This window comes from Malus sylvestris, chromosome 11 (genome assembly GCF_916048215.2).
Source record: "Malus sylvestris chromosome 11, drMalSylv7.2, whole genome shotgun sequence".
Classification (NCBI taxonomy): Eukaryota; Viridiplantae; Streptophyta; class Magnoliopsida; order Rosales; family Rosaceae; genus Malus; species Malus sylvestris.
The window spans coordinates 24738373-24754664 of record NC_062270.1 but is presented as its reverse complement, the minus strand read 5'-3'; the positions used below and the strand labels follow the sequence as shown (position 1 = coordinate 24754664).

The window sequence follows — 16292 nt, the reverse complement described above, 5'->3', positions numbered from 1 at the left end:
GACCAACTACACTACTCAATAAAGTATTCGAACGTTTGATAAATTATATTTTTAAAAGTGTGGTGAGTTTGAAAAGCAGTGTAAAAATATTTGGTAAACTTCAATGCAAAAGTAATGTAATTGCATATAATAACAAAAATGGATACTGTTTGTACCATACTTAGGGTTTTTGTATTTAGACCTCGTATAAATACTCGGGGGACTCAAATGTAATTATGTAATAAATGAAGGGGCAAATATGTAATAAGTGAGGAGTCCTTATTCTATAAAAGGACCCCTCACTCTCCTCATTAAGGGAGGCCAATTCTTAGGCCTGAGACCCCCAAAGCTTCACTCTCATTAGAGAGACTCTCTCTCACCCTTTCATCCTCTTACATCTCAGAGAAATACAATATCAGCGTGGACGTAGCCTAAACATTGGGGTGAACCACAATACATCTTGTGTTATTTACTTTCTTGCAGATTCACGGTCAGATTTACGTTGTTTCAAGACCCCTTCGGTTTTGTGCGTCAACATTTGGCGCTGTCTGTGGGAATCGATACGAAAAACTATGTCGGTTCTCTTTCATTTTCTCACCTCCATCGTGAATCTGCAAAATCTGTAAAAACCCCAAAAACTCCAAAAACTCCAAAGTTCATTACTTTTCTCTATATCCAGCAAACCCCATTTGAAAAATACTCAGAAGTTCCAAAATTCTATCACTTTTCTCTAAGTTGTGCGAAACCCATTTCTCAAAATCTCATCATCCCTCCATAAATTGAACAAAACTGCCCCAACGCAAAACATAAAAAGCTGAGAGATGCAGTCGTCAGATCATCAAAAGCTTTTGTTGGCAGAGTCAGTGCTTATCAGTGCTTGTCGGAGTTATTGGCAGAGTCACTACAGACATCAAAAGATGGGACCGTTCAAGCAAGTTCTCCCGATATGCAGTCGTCAGATCTAAACCCGGATCAGACCCGTCAGCAGAACTCCGTCATAGAGCATCTACGACCACCTGCAGAAATAGGGCCTGCCGTTTGGCCTCCTTCCCGAGGGCATCACCGACTCTGCTCTCAACGCCATCACCGGAGAATTCCGAGTGTTGCTGGAGCAGCCCTGTCACGCCAAGTTCGAGAACCAGGTGCTCCATGTTTTTAATGTTTCCGGTTTTCTCTCTTTCTCCCTCTTCGAATCGCCGCCTGATTGCACCGCAGTTGACCCTTTTGATCCCAACTTCAATCCTGCCGCTTAGGACACCAACCACTACTCCATTTCCCTATCTGGCTCGTCGTCGTTCGAGTTTCAAACTTCCAATATCCAAAATGGTGGCGAGCGATCGTGTGTGTTATTGGTGGTAGTAGTATAAGCGGTAGTGGTGGACTCATCAAACGGTAAAGTGTACACAAGTCTACAGGGATTCAATTTAGTAGAAAGGGAAATGGAGTTGCTCCGGGCAAGGGGGATTTGAAATGGGTTCTCGAGTTCCTTGGGATTAGGAAATGGAGCAGGTGTGAGAAGCAAGTCAAGTTCTTGGATTCGGAAATTGGGTTCGAGAATTTGAGCCTGGAGAAAAGAGAGGTGGGATTTTTTAGCAGCCTGAAGAGTTTGCTTTGCTACTGTCGATGTGTGTTTTGATATTGTGGATGGTGAATCGGGTCGAAGATTCGAGACCAAATGCAGCAGCGTCAGCGTGGTGGGGGATTGCCTCAATTCGAAAGATTTTCGTTGCTTGATATCACTGGAAATCATGGTTGATCCAGTCACGATAGCAACAGGGCAGAGTTACTTTTGGTCAGTTCTTGTTGCTAAAGTGCACCTGGGAAGCTCCTCCTGCTAAGATATCCACCAACTTTCATCATGCATGTTCCCTACAAACTGTACCTGACTTTATGCATCAGCAAGATCATCAGCTTTTTTAGCTCAATGAGGAAAAGAGAGAAAGCAAAAGCAAGTGAGAGATGCAGTCGACCGAGAAAAAGAGAAAAGAAAAAGTAAAAAAAGAAAAGGCAAAAGCAAAGGTAGAAAAGTAAAGAAAAGATACGGAGTTACCAAACAAACACAAATTGAAATTGTGATTGAATTGTATAAAAAAAAATGGTAAGCACCACCAAGGTTTTCCTGGCTTCAATTTTGCTTTTGAATCTCATCATTTTCTCTGTGTTCACCATGGCCGACCAATCTGCTCCCAAATCCGTTGCTTCTTCCTCTGAAACGGCGGTCCACATCGTTTACACCAAGCGCCATCTCGAAAATGAGGAGCCCGAGTCCTATCACATCCGAACCCTAGCCTCCGTCCTTGACAGTGATGAGGCTGTGAAGGAGGCACTGGTGTACAGTTACAAGACGGCTGGCAGTGGATTCTCTGCTAAGCTCACTTCTCAGCAAGTCGAACAAATTTCAACATGCATAAGGTGTTGCATGTGGGCCCTGAAACCTGCTCAGTGGTATCTAAGTTACTAAAAGAAGAGGATACTGAAGCATAGGGTGTGGAACCATATGACCTGGAAGATGCTGATGCAAGTTGCAAGAGTCTTGTTAGCAAAGGCATTGTGCGGGTGGCTGATATAAAGTTTCCACTGCCATACCGAGCAAAATCATTTTCTCTCGTAATAACATCAGTAAAGCTACAGGAAAAGAAACAAAAGAAGAAAAGAGAAAGAAAAAGAAAAAGAAAGCAGAAAAGGAAAAGCCGAAAAGAAGATGCTCCACTATTCCACTATCCCACGAGATAACATGATTAAAGACAAGAAGATGCCCACCAAGATTCCCCGTTTCCACTTTCTGTTGGACCATAAGATGCCCATCAACATGCTGAAAACATGTAATTTATTTTTCTTATCTTTCGGAGACATCTGTATAAACCCCATCAGAGGGTAATTAAAAAAAAAAAACGGCAAGCCCAAAATAATGGGCTGCAATACTATGGGGAGGGCGAAGGCCCATATGCCCAAAAGAGCCAGGCCCTCTATTATCACCAACCAAGTGATCAAAAGTATGTCCAATACTCCAAAATTATTCGGCATCCTGCCGCTATTATCACCAACCAGGTGATCAAAAGTAGATCAAAAGTACGTCCAGTACTCCAAAATTATTTGGCAGCCTGCCGCTATTATCATTAACCAGGTGATCAAAAGTACGCCCAGTACTCCAAAATTATACATGAGCATTACTCATGTCAATCATACATAAACATTTCATGAGCATCACTCATGTCAATCATACATAAACATTCATGACCATCATTCATGTCAACATTCATGAGCATCACTCATGTCAACATCCATGAGCATCACTCATGTCAATCAACATAAACATTCATGAGCATCACTCATGTCAATCTAGCTTCGAAAGCTTCATTTACAGAGCTCTAGCTTCAATAGCTTCATTTACAGAGCTCTAGCTTCAAAAGCTTCATTTACAAAAGCTCTAGCTTCAAAAACTTCATTTACAGAGATCTAGCTTCAAAAGCTTCATTTACAAAAGCTTCAGCTTTGAAAGCTTCATTTACAGAGCTCTAGCTTCAAAAGCTTCATTTACAGAGCTCTAGCTTCAAAGCTTTAACTTGCAAAGCTTCACCTACAAAGCTTCAATGCATGGTCTACAAAGACCGCCTCCGAACAACTGCCATTTCGGCCCACACATGGATTGAATTTGAAGTCTCCAGCCAATAGCTTCTATTGACCGAAGACTTGGGGGACTACATTATGTACCATATATTGGGCCTCAATTGGGCCTCATGAAAAATACTTGGGGGACTTAGCCCATTATTTATGTACTGAGGAGCGAGCCCTTATTCTATAAAAGGGACTCTCTTACTTTCATTAGAGAGCACCCAGTATTCATGTATTGAGGAGCGAACCCTTATTCTATAAAAGGGACTCCCTCACCATCATTAGAGAACATTAACTCTAGCCCATTATTCATGCATTGAGGAGCGAGCCCTTATTCTATAAAAGGGACTCCCTCACCATCATTTGAGAGCATCGCCGCTTGCTGAGCAACCGTCTCGCCACGAGCACCAACTTTAGCCCATCATTTTTGTATTGAGGAGCGAACCCTTATTCTATAAAAGGGACCCCCTCACCTTCAAACGCCACAAGCCGAGCCAACCAAGGCAACATAAGCCACAAACCGAGCAGTCTCGCAACATATGCTACTTCTAGTTGAGCATCATTTCAAATTGAGCACCGTCTCATATCGAGTATCAGTTCAAGACGACATCTAGTTACTTTGGCCCACACATGGACTGAATTTCAAGTCTCCAGCCAAAAGACTCTCTTGACTGAAGACTTGGGGGACTACTATTTGTACCATACTTAGGGCTTCCGTATTTAGGCATCGTATAAATATTCGGGGGACTCAAATGTAATTATGTAATAAATAAAGGGGAAAATATGTAATAAGTGAAGAGCCCTTATTCTATAAAAGGACCCCTCACTCTCCGCATTAAAGGAGGCCAATTCTTAGGCCTGAGACTCCCAAAGCCTCACTCTCATTATAGAGGCTCTCTCTCACCCTTTCATCCTCTTACATCTCAGAGAAATACAATATCAGTGTGGACGTAAGCCAAACATTGGGGTGAACCACGATACATCTTATGTTATTTACTTTCTTGCAGATTCACGGTCGGATTTATGTTGTTTCAAGACCCCTCCGGTTTTGTGCATTAACAGATATAATAAGGGGCGTGGTGATGGCTACGACAATAGTGATGGCATAATGTTGGTGCCCCAATAACAGGGTGTGGTGGTTGGGCTGCAGAGGTAACAATTCAATGACATATGCGGTGGTTGTGGTTGTGGCAGTATATTATGGCGGCGGTGTGACAACTATGTTGGTGATAATGACAATTGTGGTTGTGTTGGTGGTGTTGCTGGTAGTGGCGGTGATGGCGTTGCTGATAATTGTGGTAGCGATAATGTTTACAACAATGGTGGTGGTAATAACGGTAGTGATGTAAGGTTAATTGATAACACACACTTGGGATATTACTAATGAATAATGACACGTGGTGATAGGAGCATATTTATGCGACTAAGTTAGCTTGTTCTTGTGATTTGTGTTGTTATTTCTTAGTTAATGTAGTATTTCAAGCTATTTTCGTGTGTTTGTAGGTCCAAAGGGTTAAAGTAGCAAGAAAGTGCATCTTGGAGCAGTTTTGGGCACTAAATGGATAGCACATGTATGGCCCAAGATGGATGGATGAATTTGGAGTTCAAAAGGCTATGAATCTGATAAGAAGATGAAGCAATTAAATTCAAGACAAAGAAGATAAATAATCAGCTCAAAAGAGGAAACATTATCCAAAACCTTATCCAACCTAACCTTATCTTATCTTATCCTAATCTTATCATGCCTTAATCCTAGCTGCAAGGGAACCTAAAATATATATTTCTAGAACCTATTTCTAGAAGCATTCTCTTCTAGAAGTCCCAAATCAGCCACAAAACACATTGTTTCTAGAAACCCTATAAAGGTGGCGCCTATTCCTTTCTAGAAGGCCTTGCCTTGCCTTGCAATCCACTCTCATTTCCCTCCAATACCTGCCGCACCCCTCTATCCCTTTTCCCTGTTGGATTCAGATTTATTAGGCTTTATTCCTTGTGGATTTGGGTTATACAAATCCTTCTCTGAAATTAATTGGGCCAAACCCTTTTCTTGGTGGATTTAAACTCAATGCCGCATCATAGGGCCCTAATACTTTTAATGTGCTGATTCATAACCCTAATCTGATTCATCCTAGGGTTTGTGCTGTGCCTATATATACATATTTTCAGCGATAAATTCGTCACCACCCCCTACTATTCAGAAACCTTTGTGCTGCAACCCTAGACACCATTCTACATCATTCATTCAATCCATTCACTTCCACATACAACCTACCACAACTTTTCACCCTCATCAGCCATCATTCATCATCCTAAACAAGAATACACCATCCATCGCCCCCAAAACCACCAACCACACCTTGTGCCGCAGCAAGGAAGAAGGAGGAGAGCCCTTAGACGTGCCTGCCATTCAAATTGGAGTTGCTGGAACGTTTTAGGTGTAATCTTTCTTTTGTTTTCAATGTTTAAATTCAATAATCTTTGTTTTGTGAGTATGAGGAACTAAACCTCTCTTAGCTAGGGGGAATTTCGAAACCATGACTATATTTGCAACATGATTTGATTACATCCAGTTGTGATTTCATGAATTGTTAATTCAATTTACTTATCTGTTTGAATTGAAACCTGTTTATATTTGTGAGTTGAGAGTGCACACTTAATTTGCATGCATAAATCTGATGCTAGGATATAAGGGAGTTTCACCTAATCGTTATGAACTTATATTCATAAGCAGTAAAGGTTGTTAGTCACAATCATGTTAAGTAAATTCCTGGCATAAGTATCATACGCTTTCATATTTACGAAGACCTTGTCAACACTTACAATTTTCATAGAACTTTATGATCTTTGATTGTTTCTCTATTATGCGCTTTCATGTAGGGAACTTTTCAGGAATAATTTGATTGTGATGCGCTAATTCCATTCAATTCAATGACTTAAGGAAAAATTGAGGGTTAATTTAAGCGTACCTAATTAACTTGGGGTGTTGAGGTTCATGGTTCATTGAAAAAGCAACTGGAAATTTTTTTATATGCAAGTATGTCATGTGTGGAGAAAGACCTCTTAGCTAGCCCATTATCCATCTCATTCCACCAAATTCGTGCAAATCTGCCTAGTTTTAGTTCTTGTTTTGTTTACTTTATTTTCGTCCAAAACCAAATCCCCCTTTACTTTAGAGTGTCTTCCTAGTTAGGATCTGTTTTAGATTGTGTTTTTAAGTGTTTTGAGTCAAGTTAAAACCAATTTTCGTCCAAAATTGTGTTTAGAGTCAGAAATTGCCCAGTTTGTGTTTTTAGGCAGTTTTGAGTGTTTTTAGCTTATTTTGAGTCTTGTGAACTTGTTTTGAGTCTTTTAAGTTTAGTTAAGTGTTTTAAAGCTTAGTTTTATCTATTTGAGTCAGTTTAAAGTGTTTTAGCAATCCCTCCTAATCCCCGGTTTAAGAACGATCCCTACTTACATATATACTACAATTGTCAAAAGAGGGTTTAATTTGTGTGTTAAGTTAATTTTCGCATCACGTGGCGCTACATGAATGGTCGATAATCTTAACAAAAATTTATGACAATGATAACAAAAATTTTTAAAGTAAGTAGGACTTTTATTTTTATCAAACCGCTTTTTATTGCTTGACTGAGAAAATAAAAAGAAGTTAAATGAAAGATGATAAAAAAAGGGGTGCAGCTACAAATACTACGTATCATTCAACGTTATAGGTGCTTTAGCTGTTAAATTTGATTCTCACAACTCTTTAGATCTTTTATTTTGAAATATCAATCATTTATTTCTTGTATTATTTAATGATACATAGTATCGAAGAAAAATCTAAAAAATAAGAATGCCCCATAAACTTAGAGTTAGACAGACATGAATGTGAAACGGAACAAAACATAGGAAGAAAACAAACTTGGTAAAATACAAAGATGAAAAAGGCCTGTGTGGTGTTGCTTCCTACAAAATGGGTGTGGTGTGCAGCTTCCTTTATCACTTTATCTTTCACTTTCCTTTCTCAACCTCAACCTTCATTTTATCATCCAAAAATTTAATTCTAATGAATTATTATGTATTGTCATTTTGTATTACAGTCTAGTAGTGTGTTCCTCTTTACTTGTAGGTGAGAGGTCTTAAGTTCAATTCTCATCAAATGTGAGTTTGAACCATATTATTATAGCTAGTCAAATGTGAGGCTTAGCCCACTCCCCCACTCTCCCACTCCCTGAGTGTAGATAATATCATTTTGTTCAAAAGAAAAAAAAAGAATTATTATGTGTCTAAATCCATTCCTTTATTTTCCATATTCTAGTAATTTCTTGTCCATACATTTTTCAAGTGTTTTCTTATAACTGAATTGTCTACTATACATTATCCTACTTCAATCCAGCTGGTTGTTTTACATTCTTTGCTCTTTATTTTTTTTTCTTTCTTAGTTATGGGTCAATTTGGTACGTCGGATGAGATTGAGTCTAAGAGATACGATGAGATTGTTAAGAGACATGTAAGCAAGACTTGTAATCCATGTATAAAGATATGTTAAATATCCCACTCTATTTTGGATTCATAACCCATCATGTCTAATTCTGTCAATCTCACATTTTGATACAACAAACAATAAATTGGACTAAGTCCATTTTAATTGGTTGTAACCTATCTCAACCAGCCTACCAAACAACGCTTAAGTTCTTTCTCCCTAGATATTGCAAGCAATTTCCCCAATTACAGTCCTTGATTTTCATTGAAGCCCTTGTTAACCTTGAGATTAGGTGCAATCAAGTTGATTAGAGTAGTGTGTGTCTTTATGCACCTAAGTTCTATTTACAGTTTAGACTTAAATAGATGGAACGAAATTAAAATAAACATCTTGTTTTATACAAAATATTTGGATAGGGAATTAGATTCATCCACATAATGGGTGATCAATAGTTTGGTTTTAAATTCTTCATTTATGGAAGGGAATAATAAGAGGAGAGATAATCCTACTCCGGATTTGAGACGCCACTGGCGTGGCTCTTATCTTCCACGTTTGAGAAAAGTGGGTCCCCATCAACATCCCTTGCACTTGCACCTCCCGCTACAGAAATATAAAACAGTTTGGCATTGCTCTCTGTGTGTCCAAAGAAGAGAGCACGGGTGCCCACCGAGAAGAGAGAATTCTGCTTCTCTTCCACTTGTTGCCTTTGGGCTTTGGGTATGTAAAACTCCTCTTCTTCCTCTCTTCTCTTTTCATTGATTATATACATATACATATACATATATATATATATATATTTATATCTCGACATGTTTCTGGTGATCAGTTAGTGTTCATGTATGGATATTTTCTCTGGTTGTTTATAATTATATCTGTTTTATGAATTTGCTGATTTCAATTTTGTTATGTGCGTGTGTGTGTTATTTGACCCCGAAATTTTAATAGTGCTTTATATTAGCTTTAATTTTGATTCAAAATATAATAACAAAATATTCCCAATCTTTATTTTTTCCGTGTTATGTGAAGGTTGTTCTTAGTATATTTGGAGTTGGGTTCAGATATAAAATGCAATTTGAGGCTCCGTTTGGTGTTTTGGATTGGATTGGAGTAGATAAGCCACTATGTTTAAGGGTTGGTTGAAGGAAGAAATGAAAAATTGTGTCCAACTTGGAGGTAGAAGATGGATTACACATTAAGGATTAGAAAAACTTGGAGGTAGAAGATGGATTACGCATTAAGGATTAGAAGGGATAAGTTTCCTTCATGTCTAATCCCATCAAAATTAAAGCTCATTCATCTCAATCCTTCAATATACTTGAATTTATAGAGTAACCCAGTCATTTCCAATCTCAGGCACCAAACGAGCCCTGAATGTTGTTTCTCTCCATAGTAACTAATAATACAATGATACATGTATTATGTGTACTTATGTATAAGGTTCGGATAACACTTTAGAAACACTAGAGAAAATTAAGAATCAAGGCATATATTTATTTACGTATTCTGTATAGCAGCTGCATAGGTGGTGCCGGGAAGAACTGGTTGAACTTATGTGACCTTCGATTTAAAAAATTCACATGTATATGTATTCCCCTATAGAAACATGATATCTACGTGTTTGTGTTTGTGTGTGTGTGTGTGTGTGTGTGAAATCATACATTTCTCTGGTAGCTGCGGATTACTTCTTTTCATGGGTCTGAGGTTAAGTTCTAACTGGGAAGTGCATAAGATGGGGACTACCTTTTTTCTTTTCTTTATGGTGGCTGAGGTTTACTTTTAATTTGTTTGCAGCTGAGGGTCGGCTCAATTTGTGAACTTGCAGGGAGGCGAAAATGGACTACGTTTATGGACCAGGAAGGAACCATCTCTTTGTTCCAGGCCCGGTCAATATTCCGGAGGCAGTCCTTCGGTCCATGAACAGAAACAATGAGGATTACCGTTCTCCTGCTGTTCCAGCAATGACCAAAACTCTGCTCGAGGATGTGAAGAAGATTTTCAAAACTACAACTGGAACTCCATTTTTGATCCCTACCACAGGTATCTCAAACCATTATGGTCTCAGTTTTTTCCTTTCATTTATATATATTTAATAACATCTTGTGGATGGATATGTGAGTATTAAGAACACCGAGTTCCTTTACAAGATTTTGTGATCTGCTAAGAAAAAGTTGTTTCTAAAGTATTATATGGTTTGAACAACTAGAAGCGATCTTACGTTCATGATTAAGTGAATTCAGTGTGAATGACTGTGTTCTTTTTTTTTTTCACTCAATAATGTTACTCTAAATTTTATTTAGGCACTGGTGCATGGGAGAGTGCACTTACAAACACATTATCTCCGGGAGACCGGACTGTATCTTTCCTGATTGGCCAATTCAGTTTGCTATGGATTGATCAGCAGCAGCGCCTCAAGTTCAATGTGGATGTCGTAGAAAGTGAATGGGGCCAAGGTGCCAACCTCGACATTCTAGAATCAAAAATTGCAGAAGATACCGCCCACACCATAAAGGCAATATGCATTGTTCACAATGAAACAGCCACTGGAGTCACCAACAACTTGGCTAAAGTCAGAAAAATACTTAGTAAGCTTGTCTTCTGCTGTGCCTGAATTAGCTTTCTTTTTAATATCCGTAAATCTGCTTCTGTACATGTTTTATTATCAGTTCTAAAATGGTTGTCTATATGCATATGTATGTGGCTCTCTATTTATCTATCCGAGGCCGAGCCATAGAGTACTTGAGTTTCGAATATAGCTTGTCTAGTACCTGAGTTACTAGGGTTTAAATTTGACACGCCGAAAGCAGTCTTGTCACTTTTTTTCCTTTTCATGCTGTATATTTCTCTCTTCTTTGTCAGTTACCTTTATAGAACGTGTCTCATTTTTTTTCATTGAACTCTCAGATAACTACAGGCATCCGGCTCTCTTCCTTGTTGATGGAGTATCTTCCATATGTGCTATTGATTTCCGTATGGACGAGTGGGGGGTCGATGTGGCTTTAACTGGGTCTCAGAAAGCTCTTTCCCTCCCCACTGGGATTGGGATTGTGTGTGCAAGCCCCAAAGCTCTGGAGGCATCTAAAACTGCAAAGTCCGTGAGAGTTTTCTTTGACTGGAATGATTACTTGAAGTTCTATAAGTTGGGAACATACTGGCCATACACCCCTTCCATCCAGTTGCTGTATGGGCTACGTACAGCACTCGATCTTCTTTTTGAGGAAGGACTTGACAATGTGATTGCAAGGCATAGCCGTTTGGGCAAAGCAGCAAGGTAGAGCTTTGTTTTACAACTATTCGTGTCCCAATTACTTTTTACTGCACTTATCGGGGGATTTGAACATTGCCTACAACTCGGAAATACAGGCTTGCTGTGGAGGCTTGGGGCTTGAAGAATTGCACCCAAAGGGAGGAATGGGTGAGTGACACAGTGACTGCTGTGCTTGTTCCTCCACACATTGACAGTACCGAAATTGTGAAACGGGCATGGAAAAGGTACAATTTGAGCTTAGGCCTAGGCCTGAACAAAGTGGCCGGCAAGGTTTTCCGAATAGGGCATCTTGGCAACCTGAATGAGGTAATGTCGATTCTTGGCATCTTACATTGTTTACATATTCCAAGCTCTTATTACAAAGTGGTTGGAACTCGGAAGTGAAAAGGAAAACGGTCTCGTTTATTAGCTTAACGTGGAATAGAGTCGGTAGAAATCTAGCTTTTTAACCTCCGTCTCTCAAATACGCTATAAGTAGGAATAGCGTTGGGAAATCTTGCAATGCAAGTAAAAGGGATCTGTTATAATTAAATACATCCTTTTCATTTTTTACCTTCTCACTTGGTGGTATTTGAAAATTGTTCTGTTTCCAGTTGCAACTGTTGGGTTGTCTCGCTGGTGTGGAGATGGTGCTTAGGGATGTCGGATACGCAGTGAAGCTCGGAAGCGGAGTTGCAGCTGCCAGTGCATACTTGCAGAAGAATACCCCTCTGATCCCTTCCCGGATCTGATTCACAGTTTATCCGTGTAATTCATTTTCTTTCAGGATGCTCTGTAAATAATGCGTATTTCGTTCCTACTTTTGCACTCTTTTGAGGTTAACAAAATTCCCTACTTGATACATGGTCTTTTGAATGTTGCTATATCTGAAGCAATTTGAGTACAATCCACTGTTTGTGCTTTATATTTGAATTTTTCTTGGTAGTAAAGTGTGTACCAAGAAAGGAGCATAACTGCGACGGAATCAAATTCCACACAAGCGTAGATTTACTAAGGCGGTTTTGCAACCGAGAAAGGAGCATGAGCCAAGGACTCTCTAATTTATAAGTTAGACTTAGAAGGCGAATGAGAATCCAAAGGCTCAAGGTTTCTTAGTAGATGAACAGCTGCCTCCCAAGATCGACGTTTGAGCTTGATGATAATTCATTAGGTACGCACGCCGTACCATGTTTGGAGGGTCTTAACTTTCTGGTGGTGAATTTATGGGCACCCCCAATGGATACGGGAAGATGAAAATTTCATTTTTTGCCAGTTAATCCAAGTCATAAACATCTAAAGCCTGAGACCCCCCTTTAGATCCATCCAGAATCCTTCAATCCTGACCGTTCACACAAATGGCTGGAATCAATTTTATTTCTTTACGCGAAATGATGTAGCAATAGGATCACCTCTTTCTTCCGTTCAACTTTCGTCTCCCTGTCTCTTCACCCTTCACCGCACCACCGCAACTCGAGTGAAGAATCATCCGTCAAATATCATGATAAATTGTACGAGTCTACGCTTGATTTCCCGACCCAGACATCACAATCATAATCCCACAATCCACTTGCACGACAGAGAAGCAATTAGGACAAAGCCATAACTGTCTCAGTACCCATAAATTAAAGATGAATAGATGAAATTCCCAGGATGGCACACCCACCTTATAGTAGTTCTTGGACACTATCACGTTGATGGAGGCTAAGGCTTTCTTCTTCTTGTTGGATATCTTAGAGGTTGGTGAATAGGGAGGTGCTTGTTCGCCAACATGAAGGAGGAGGAAAGGCGAGTTTGGCTTCTTGTTTTGCGTGAAAAATAGCTTTAGAAAATTTAAAATTGATTCCTAGCCGTTCAAGCTTAGGGTTGAACGGCCAGGATATATTGCTCCGGAAGAGATCCAGAGAGGATCCTAGTCCAACATCTAACCCATGTCGCATATTGGTCTGTGACAAATTTTGGGCTGTTACTAACAAATGACTGAAAAAGTGAAGGTGAAAAAGCAAAAAAGAAAGGGCATATAGCAAGTTCATAACTCTAACATGTTATAATTCAAGTAAACTCTCTTAAAAGAGAAAAAAAGATTATCTGACTCTTGAACTTTCTTCACGATAGTTTGTTTAAGCAAACACTTGTACCAATTTTACATCTAATGTAAAATTTATATGAACAGGCAACTCACAGGTCAAGCATACCAGATCATTTCTTCCTAGCCAAAGCCGCTGCAATTCCACCAGCAAGCAGTCCAACAGCAGTCGCTGCTATCCCTATGCCAATCGCACCATCTGCATTCAAACAGAGGAGGGATAGTATTGTCAGTTTCAGAGAGAGAGAGAGAGAGAGAGAGAGAGAGAGAGAGAGAGAGCGAAATGATTGATTTCTACCTCTTTTGATCTTGGCTTCATTCATTTTCTTAAGGTTCAGTGCCTGTCTCCAATCAGGTGCAACCTACAAAAGAACCATATCATGGTAAATCTAGTGCAGACTATACAAGCACATTGAAGGATACAGAGATAAAAGAAAAAACTAACAATTCCATAAGCATGCATATGTAATAGCGTCAACATAATTAATACAATCTGGACTACTATATAGAATGTAAAGGCAAACAGAAGATAATAACTGAGTATTTTCCACCCATTGTTCCTGAGAAGCTGCTCTACGTCTCCTTTCTAAATTTCACCATTGATGCTTACAAGTTACAAAGAAAAGAGTTATCCTACACGTGCAGAGCAAGTAGTTTCAAAGTACATAGGCATGCATTAAGTTCTGATATTGTTTGCATAATCAAATCTAAACGAAGATCATACCATCAAACTCTGTTCTACAAGTTCCCTGCACCTGGTATGGTCACCACTTCTGTAATACCCAACAGCAAGAAGATATAGCGGCTCTCTCACTTCCAGAGGGGCTTTAGTAGGATCCCTCATAACCTCTGCAATATATCAAGTCAGAGAGAAAGTACAAAAGACAATAAATTGAGCAGCACGAAGGAGGTTCAGTGTTAAGTGCTTAGGAAAAGGCATCATATGGTCAAAAGAGTTACAGCAAGCACACTGCGTTATCTAAAAAAAACTAAGGAATAAAGTGTTTATGTATGTATTGTATGTTAGTATGTTAGTGGATGTGCGGGCTTATAGGTGTGTGAGAGATAAGAGCGAGAGATAGAACCTTCAAGCATTGCTATGCCACGTTGCACATCTTCTGGATGCCTTGAATGAACAAGAGCCCATGATAATCGCATGAGACATTCTTTGAAAATGTGATCAGGGGAACCATTCTGAGCATCAGCAACCTCTTTCTCAATACCCTGTCATAGCATGCATTCGAAAGATATAATCACACGAAAACATCTGCCAAGTGTGGCATTCAGCAAGACCATCTTGCCAAACTCTCATCAACATTATAAAATGAATCATTTTCCTTTCTAGGATGCTCAACAGTTCTTAGCCATTTTATTATTTCCCCATCTGACCAGATTAGGACTCTCTTAAGAACCATCCAATACTCAACCTTTAATATCGTAAAATTCCACTATGACTTTAAATCCTGATGTTTCCGTTGGCTCCTCTACCATTGGTGAGGTGGAAGCCATCTACACTAGTAGCTTCACTCATCTACTAATACCAATGCATTCTTAGCCAGCACCTAGATAGCGCTTACAGAACTTCAACCCTAGACATGCGATTTGGCTCATACCAATCGTTAAGAGCCAATCACTACTCCTTGAAGGCTAGAGGAGCTGAGGAGCGGAAGAGGTAGTTGCTTGAGCATTAGAAGTGAACCACATCTAGATGCTTACAGTAATCGTCCCCTTGATTAAATCCCTACAAAGATGCCTTACAGGGGATTTAGTAATATTATTACTATATTTGATTTAGTCCCCAATTGATTAAATCTTAATGATATATCTCTCTCCATTATTTCGTTAAATAATTCAAAGAAATACCCGAAGAATTGTATCAACAGAACTTCAAATCCTAATGATTGAAACCCTACGCACTGAGAGAAAACTAAATAATCGAATTCTGAAACCCTAAAGGTGCAATCTCATTTCACATCACATCACATGTATACCAACAACAAATATAAACAGATAAGAACTGAATAAACAAAAAATCGCAGGGAAAGTGCTTACGGCGATGAGGTCGCGGTCGCACCATGGTATCTGATCGCCGCCGGAGAAGAAATTGCCAACCGATTCGAAGAATTTCGCAACGTTATCTGCCATTCTCGTTTCGTCTGCGTTGTTGGGTTTATGATTAAGAAAAGCCGACTAAAACCCACAAAACTCTTTCACACCTGAGCGACTTTTTGTTCTACTTCAAGCCTTCAAGCCGAACTTTTATTTTATTTTATTTTTCTTTCTCTCTCTCAAAAAAAAAAAAAAAAAAAAAAAAGAACCATTTCCATCCTGAGTTTAAAATTTAACCTAAAAAATTTAGGTTTTAATTCAAAAACAGGTTTTTTGTTCTAACCTTTTAGGTTAAATTTTTAGTCCGAGATTATTAAAAATGAATTTAGGTTAATTTTTTTCTTTTAAAAAAAAATGTAGGCTATCCCAATTTAATCTCATGAATATTTTAACGTAAACATTTAGATTTCGATAAATATTGAAAAATTACTAAACATGCATGGAACACTATGTGACACACCCCGACTCGGAATGTCCACTAGATCTCCGAATCGAGCTGTGCTGGCCGACACCTGGAAGGTGACAAAACCATAAAGTTTAGTGATGTGGAAAATGTAAATAAATTTAAACTTAAAAGTGCTTAAATACAAGAGTGCGCTTTGAGTGGGAATGAACCAATTTCACACGCGACATCAGAGCATAAGTAAAGTACAGTAGTGTGGGGTAAGAATCATACCCTCAGGATTAGTCACCTATATTGAGATTCGCCATGAATCCTTATCGATACAATCTTTCAGCATCTAAAACCTTTTGTAGGTTAATATAGAGAAAACTCAACTATATTTCATTAATCAGTCATCATT

The 16292-nt window shown here is 39.0% G+C and overlaps 2 protein-coding genes and 2 long non-coding RNA genes across 5 annotated transcripts; 2 read left to right on the top strand and 2 right to left on the bottom strand.

Annotated features, from left to right (window-relative positions):
• Positions 1-166: 166 nt before the first annotated feature.
• On the bottom strand, positions 167-2129 carry LOC126590891 (uncharacterized). The gene is made up of 2 exons (XR_007612188.1): positions 2030-2129; positions 167-1861 (listed from the first exon to the last, which is right to left on the bottom strand). It is a non-coding gene; the product is annotated as an uncharacterized LOC126590891 (long non-coding RNA).
• Positions 2130-2979: 850 nt separating this feature from the next.
• On the top strand, positions 2980-4571 carry LOC126590892 (uncharacterized). The gene is made up of 2 exons (XR_007612189.1): positions 2980-3027; positions 3104-4571. It is a non-coding gene; the product is annotated as an uncharacterized LOC126590892 (long non-coding RNA).
• A 4033-nt stretch (positions 4572-8604) lies between these two features.
• Positions 8605-12204, top strand: LOC126590883 (serine--glyoxylate aminotransferase-like). 2 transcript variants are annotated; one of them, XM_050256402.1, is made up of 6 exons: positions 8605-8770; positions 9845-10090; positions 10351-10635; positions 10955-11321; positions 11414-11624; positions 11912-12204. In XM_050256402.1, exons 2-6 carry the CDS (start codon positions 9886-9888, stop codon positions 12047-12049), a joined length of 1206 nt encoding a protein of 401 aa, XP_050112359.1. In that variant the 5' UTR covers positions 8605-8770; positions 9845-9885; the 3' UTR covers positions 12050-12204. The 2 variants fall into 2 exon arrangements, with proteins under 2 accessions (XP_050112359.1, XP_050112360.1); XM_050256403.1 differs by having other exon boundaries at positions 8620-8770; positions 9876-10090.
• Positions 12205-13315: 1111 nt separating this feature from the next.
• On the bottom strand, positions 13316-15666 carry LOC126590888 (mitochondrial fission 1 protein A-like). Its single transcript, XM_050256407.1, has 5 exons — positions 15433-15666; positions 14466-14604; positions 14105-14229; positions 13679-13742; positions 13316-13579 (listed from the first exon to the last, which is right to left on the bottom strand). Exons 1-5 carry the CDS (start codon positions 15523-15525, stop codon positions 13494-13496), a joined length of 507 nt encoding a protein of 168 aa, XP_050112364.1. The 5' UTR covers positions 15526-15666; the 3' UTR covers positions 13316-13493.
• Positions 15667-16292: the final 626 nt, after the last annotated feature.

What these genes read in the sequence shown, in the direction of transcription:
- LOC126590883 (XM_050256402.1), top strand. Translation starts at nt 9,886, where the DNA reads ATGGACTACGTTTATGGACCAGGAAGGAACCATCTCTTTGTTCCAGGC. An exon ending in TAAAGTCAGAAAAATACTTA is followed by an intron (nt 10,636 to 10,954) that starts GTAAGCTTGTCT and finishes TTGAACTCTCAG; the next exon opens with ATAACTACAGGCATCCGGCT. An exon ending in CGTTTGGGCAAAGCAGCAAG is followed by an intron (nt 11,322 to 11,413) that starts GTAGAGCTTTGT and finishes TCGGAAATACAG; the next exon opens with GCTTGCTGTGGAGGCTTGGG.
- LOC126590888 (XM_050256407.1), bottom strand. Translation starts at nt 15,525, where the DNA reads ATGGCAGATAACGTTGCGAAATTCTTCGAATCGGTTGGCAATTTCTTC. An exon ending in GCGACCGCGACCTCATCGCC is followed by an intron (nt 14,605 to 15,432) that starts GTAAGCACTTTC and finishes ATGCTATGACAG; the next exon opens with GGTATTGAGAAAGAGGTTGC. An exon ending in TGGCATAGCAATGCTTGAAG is followed by an intron (nt 14,230 to 14,465) that starts GTTCTATCTCTC and finishes GATATATTGCAG; the next exon opens with AGGTTATGAGGGATCCTACT.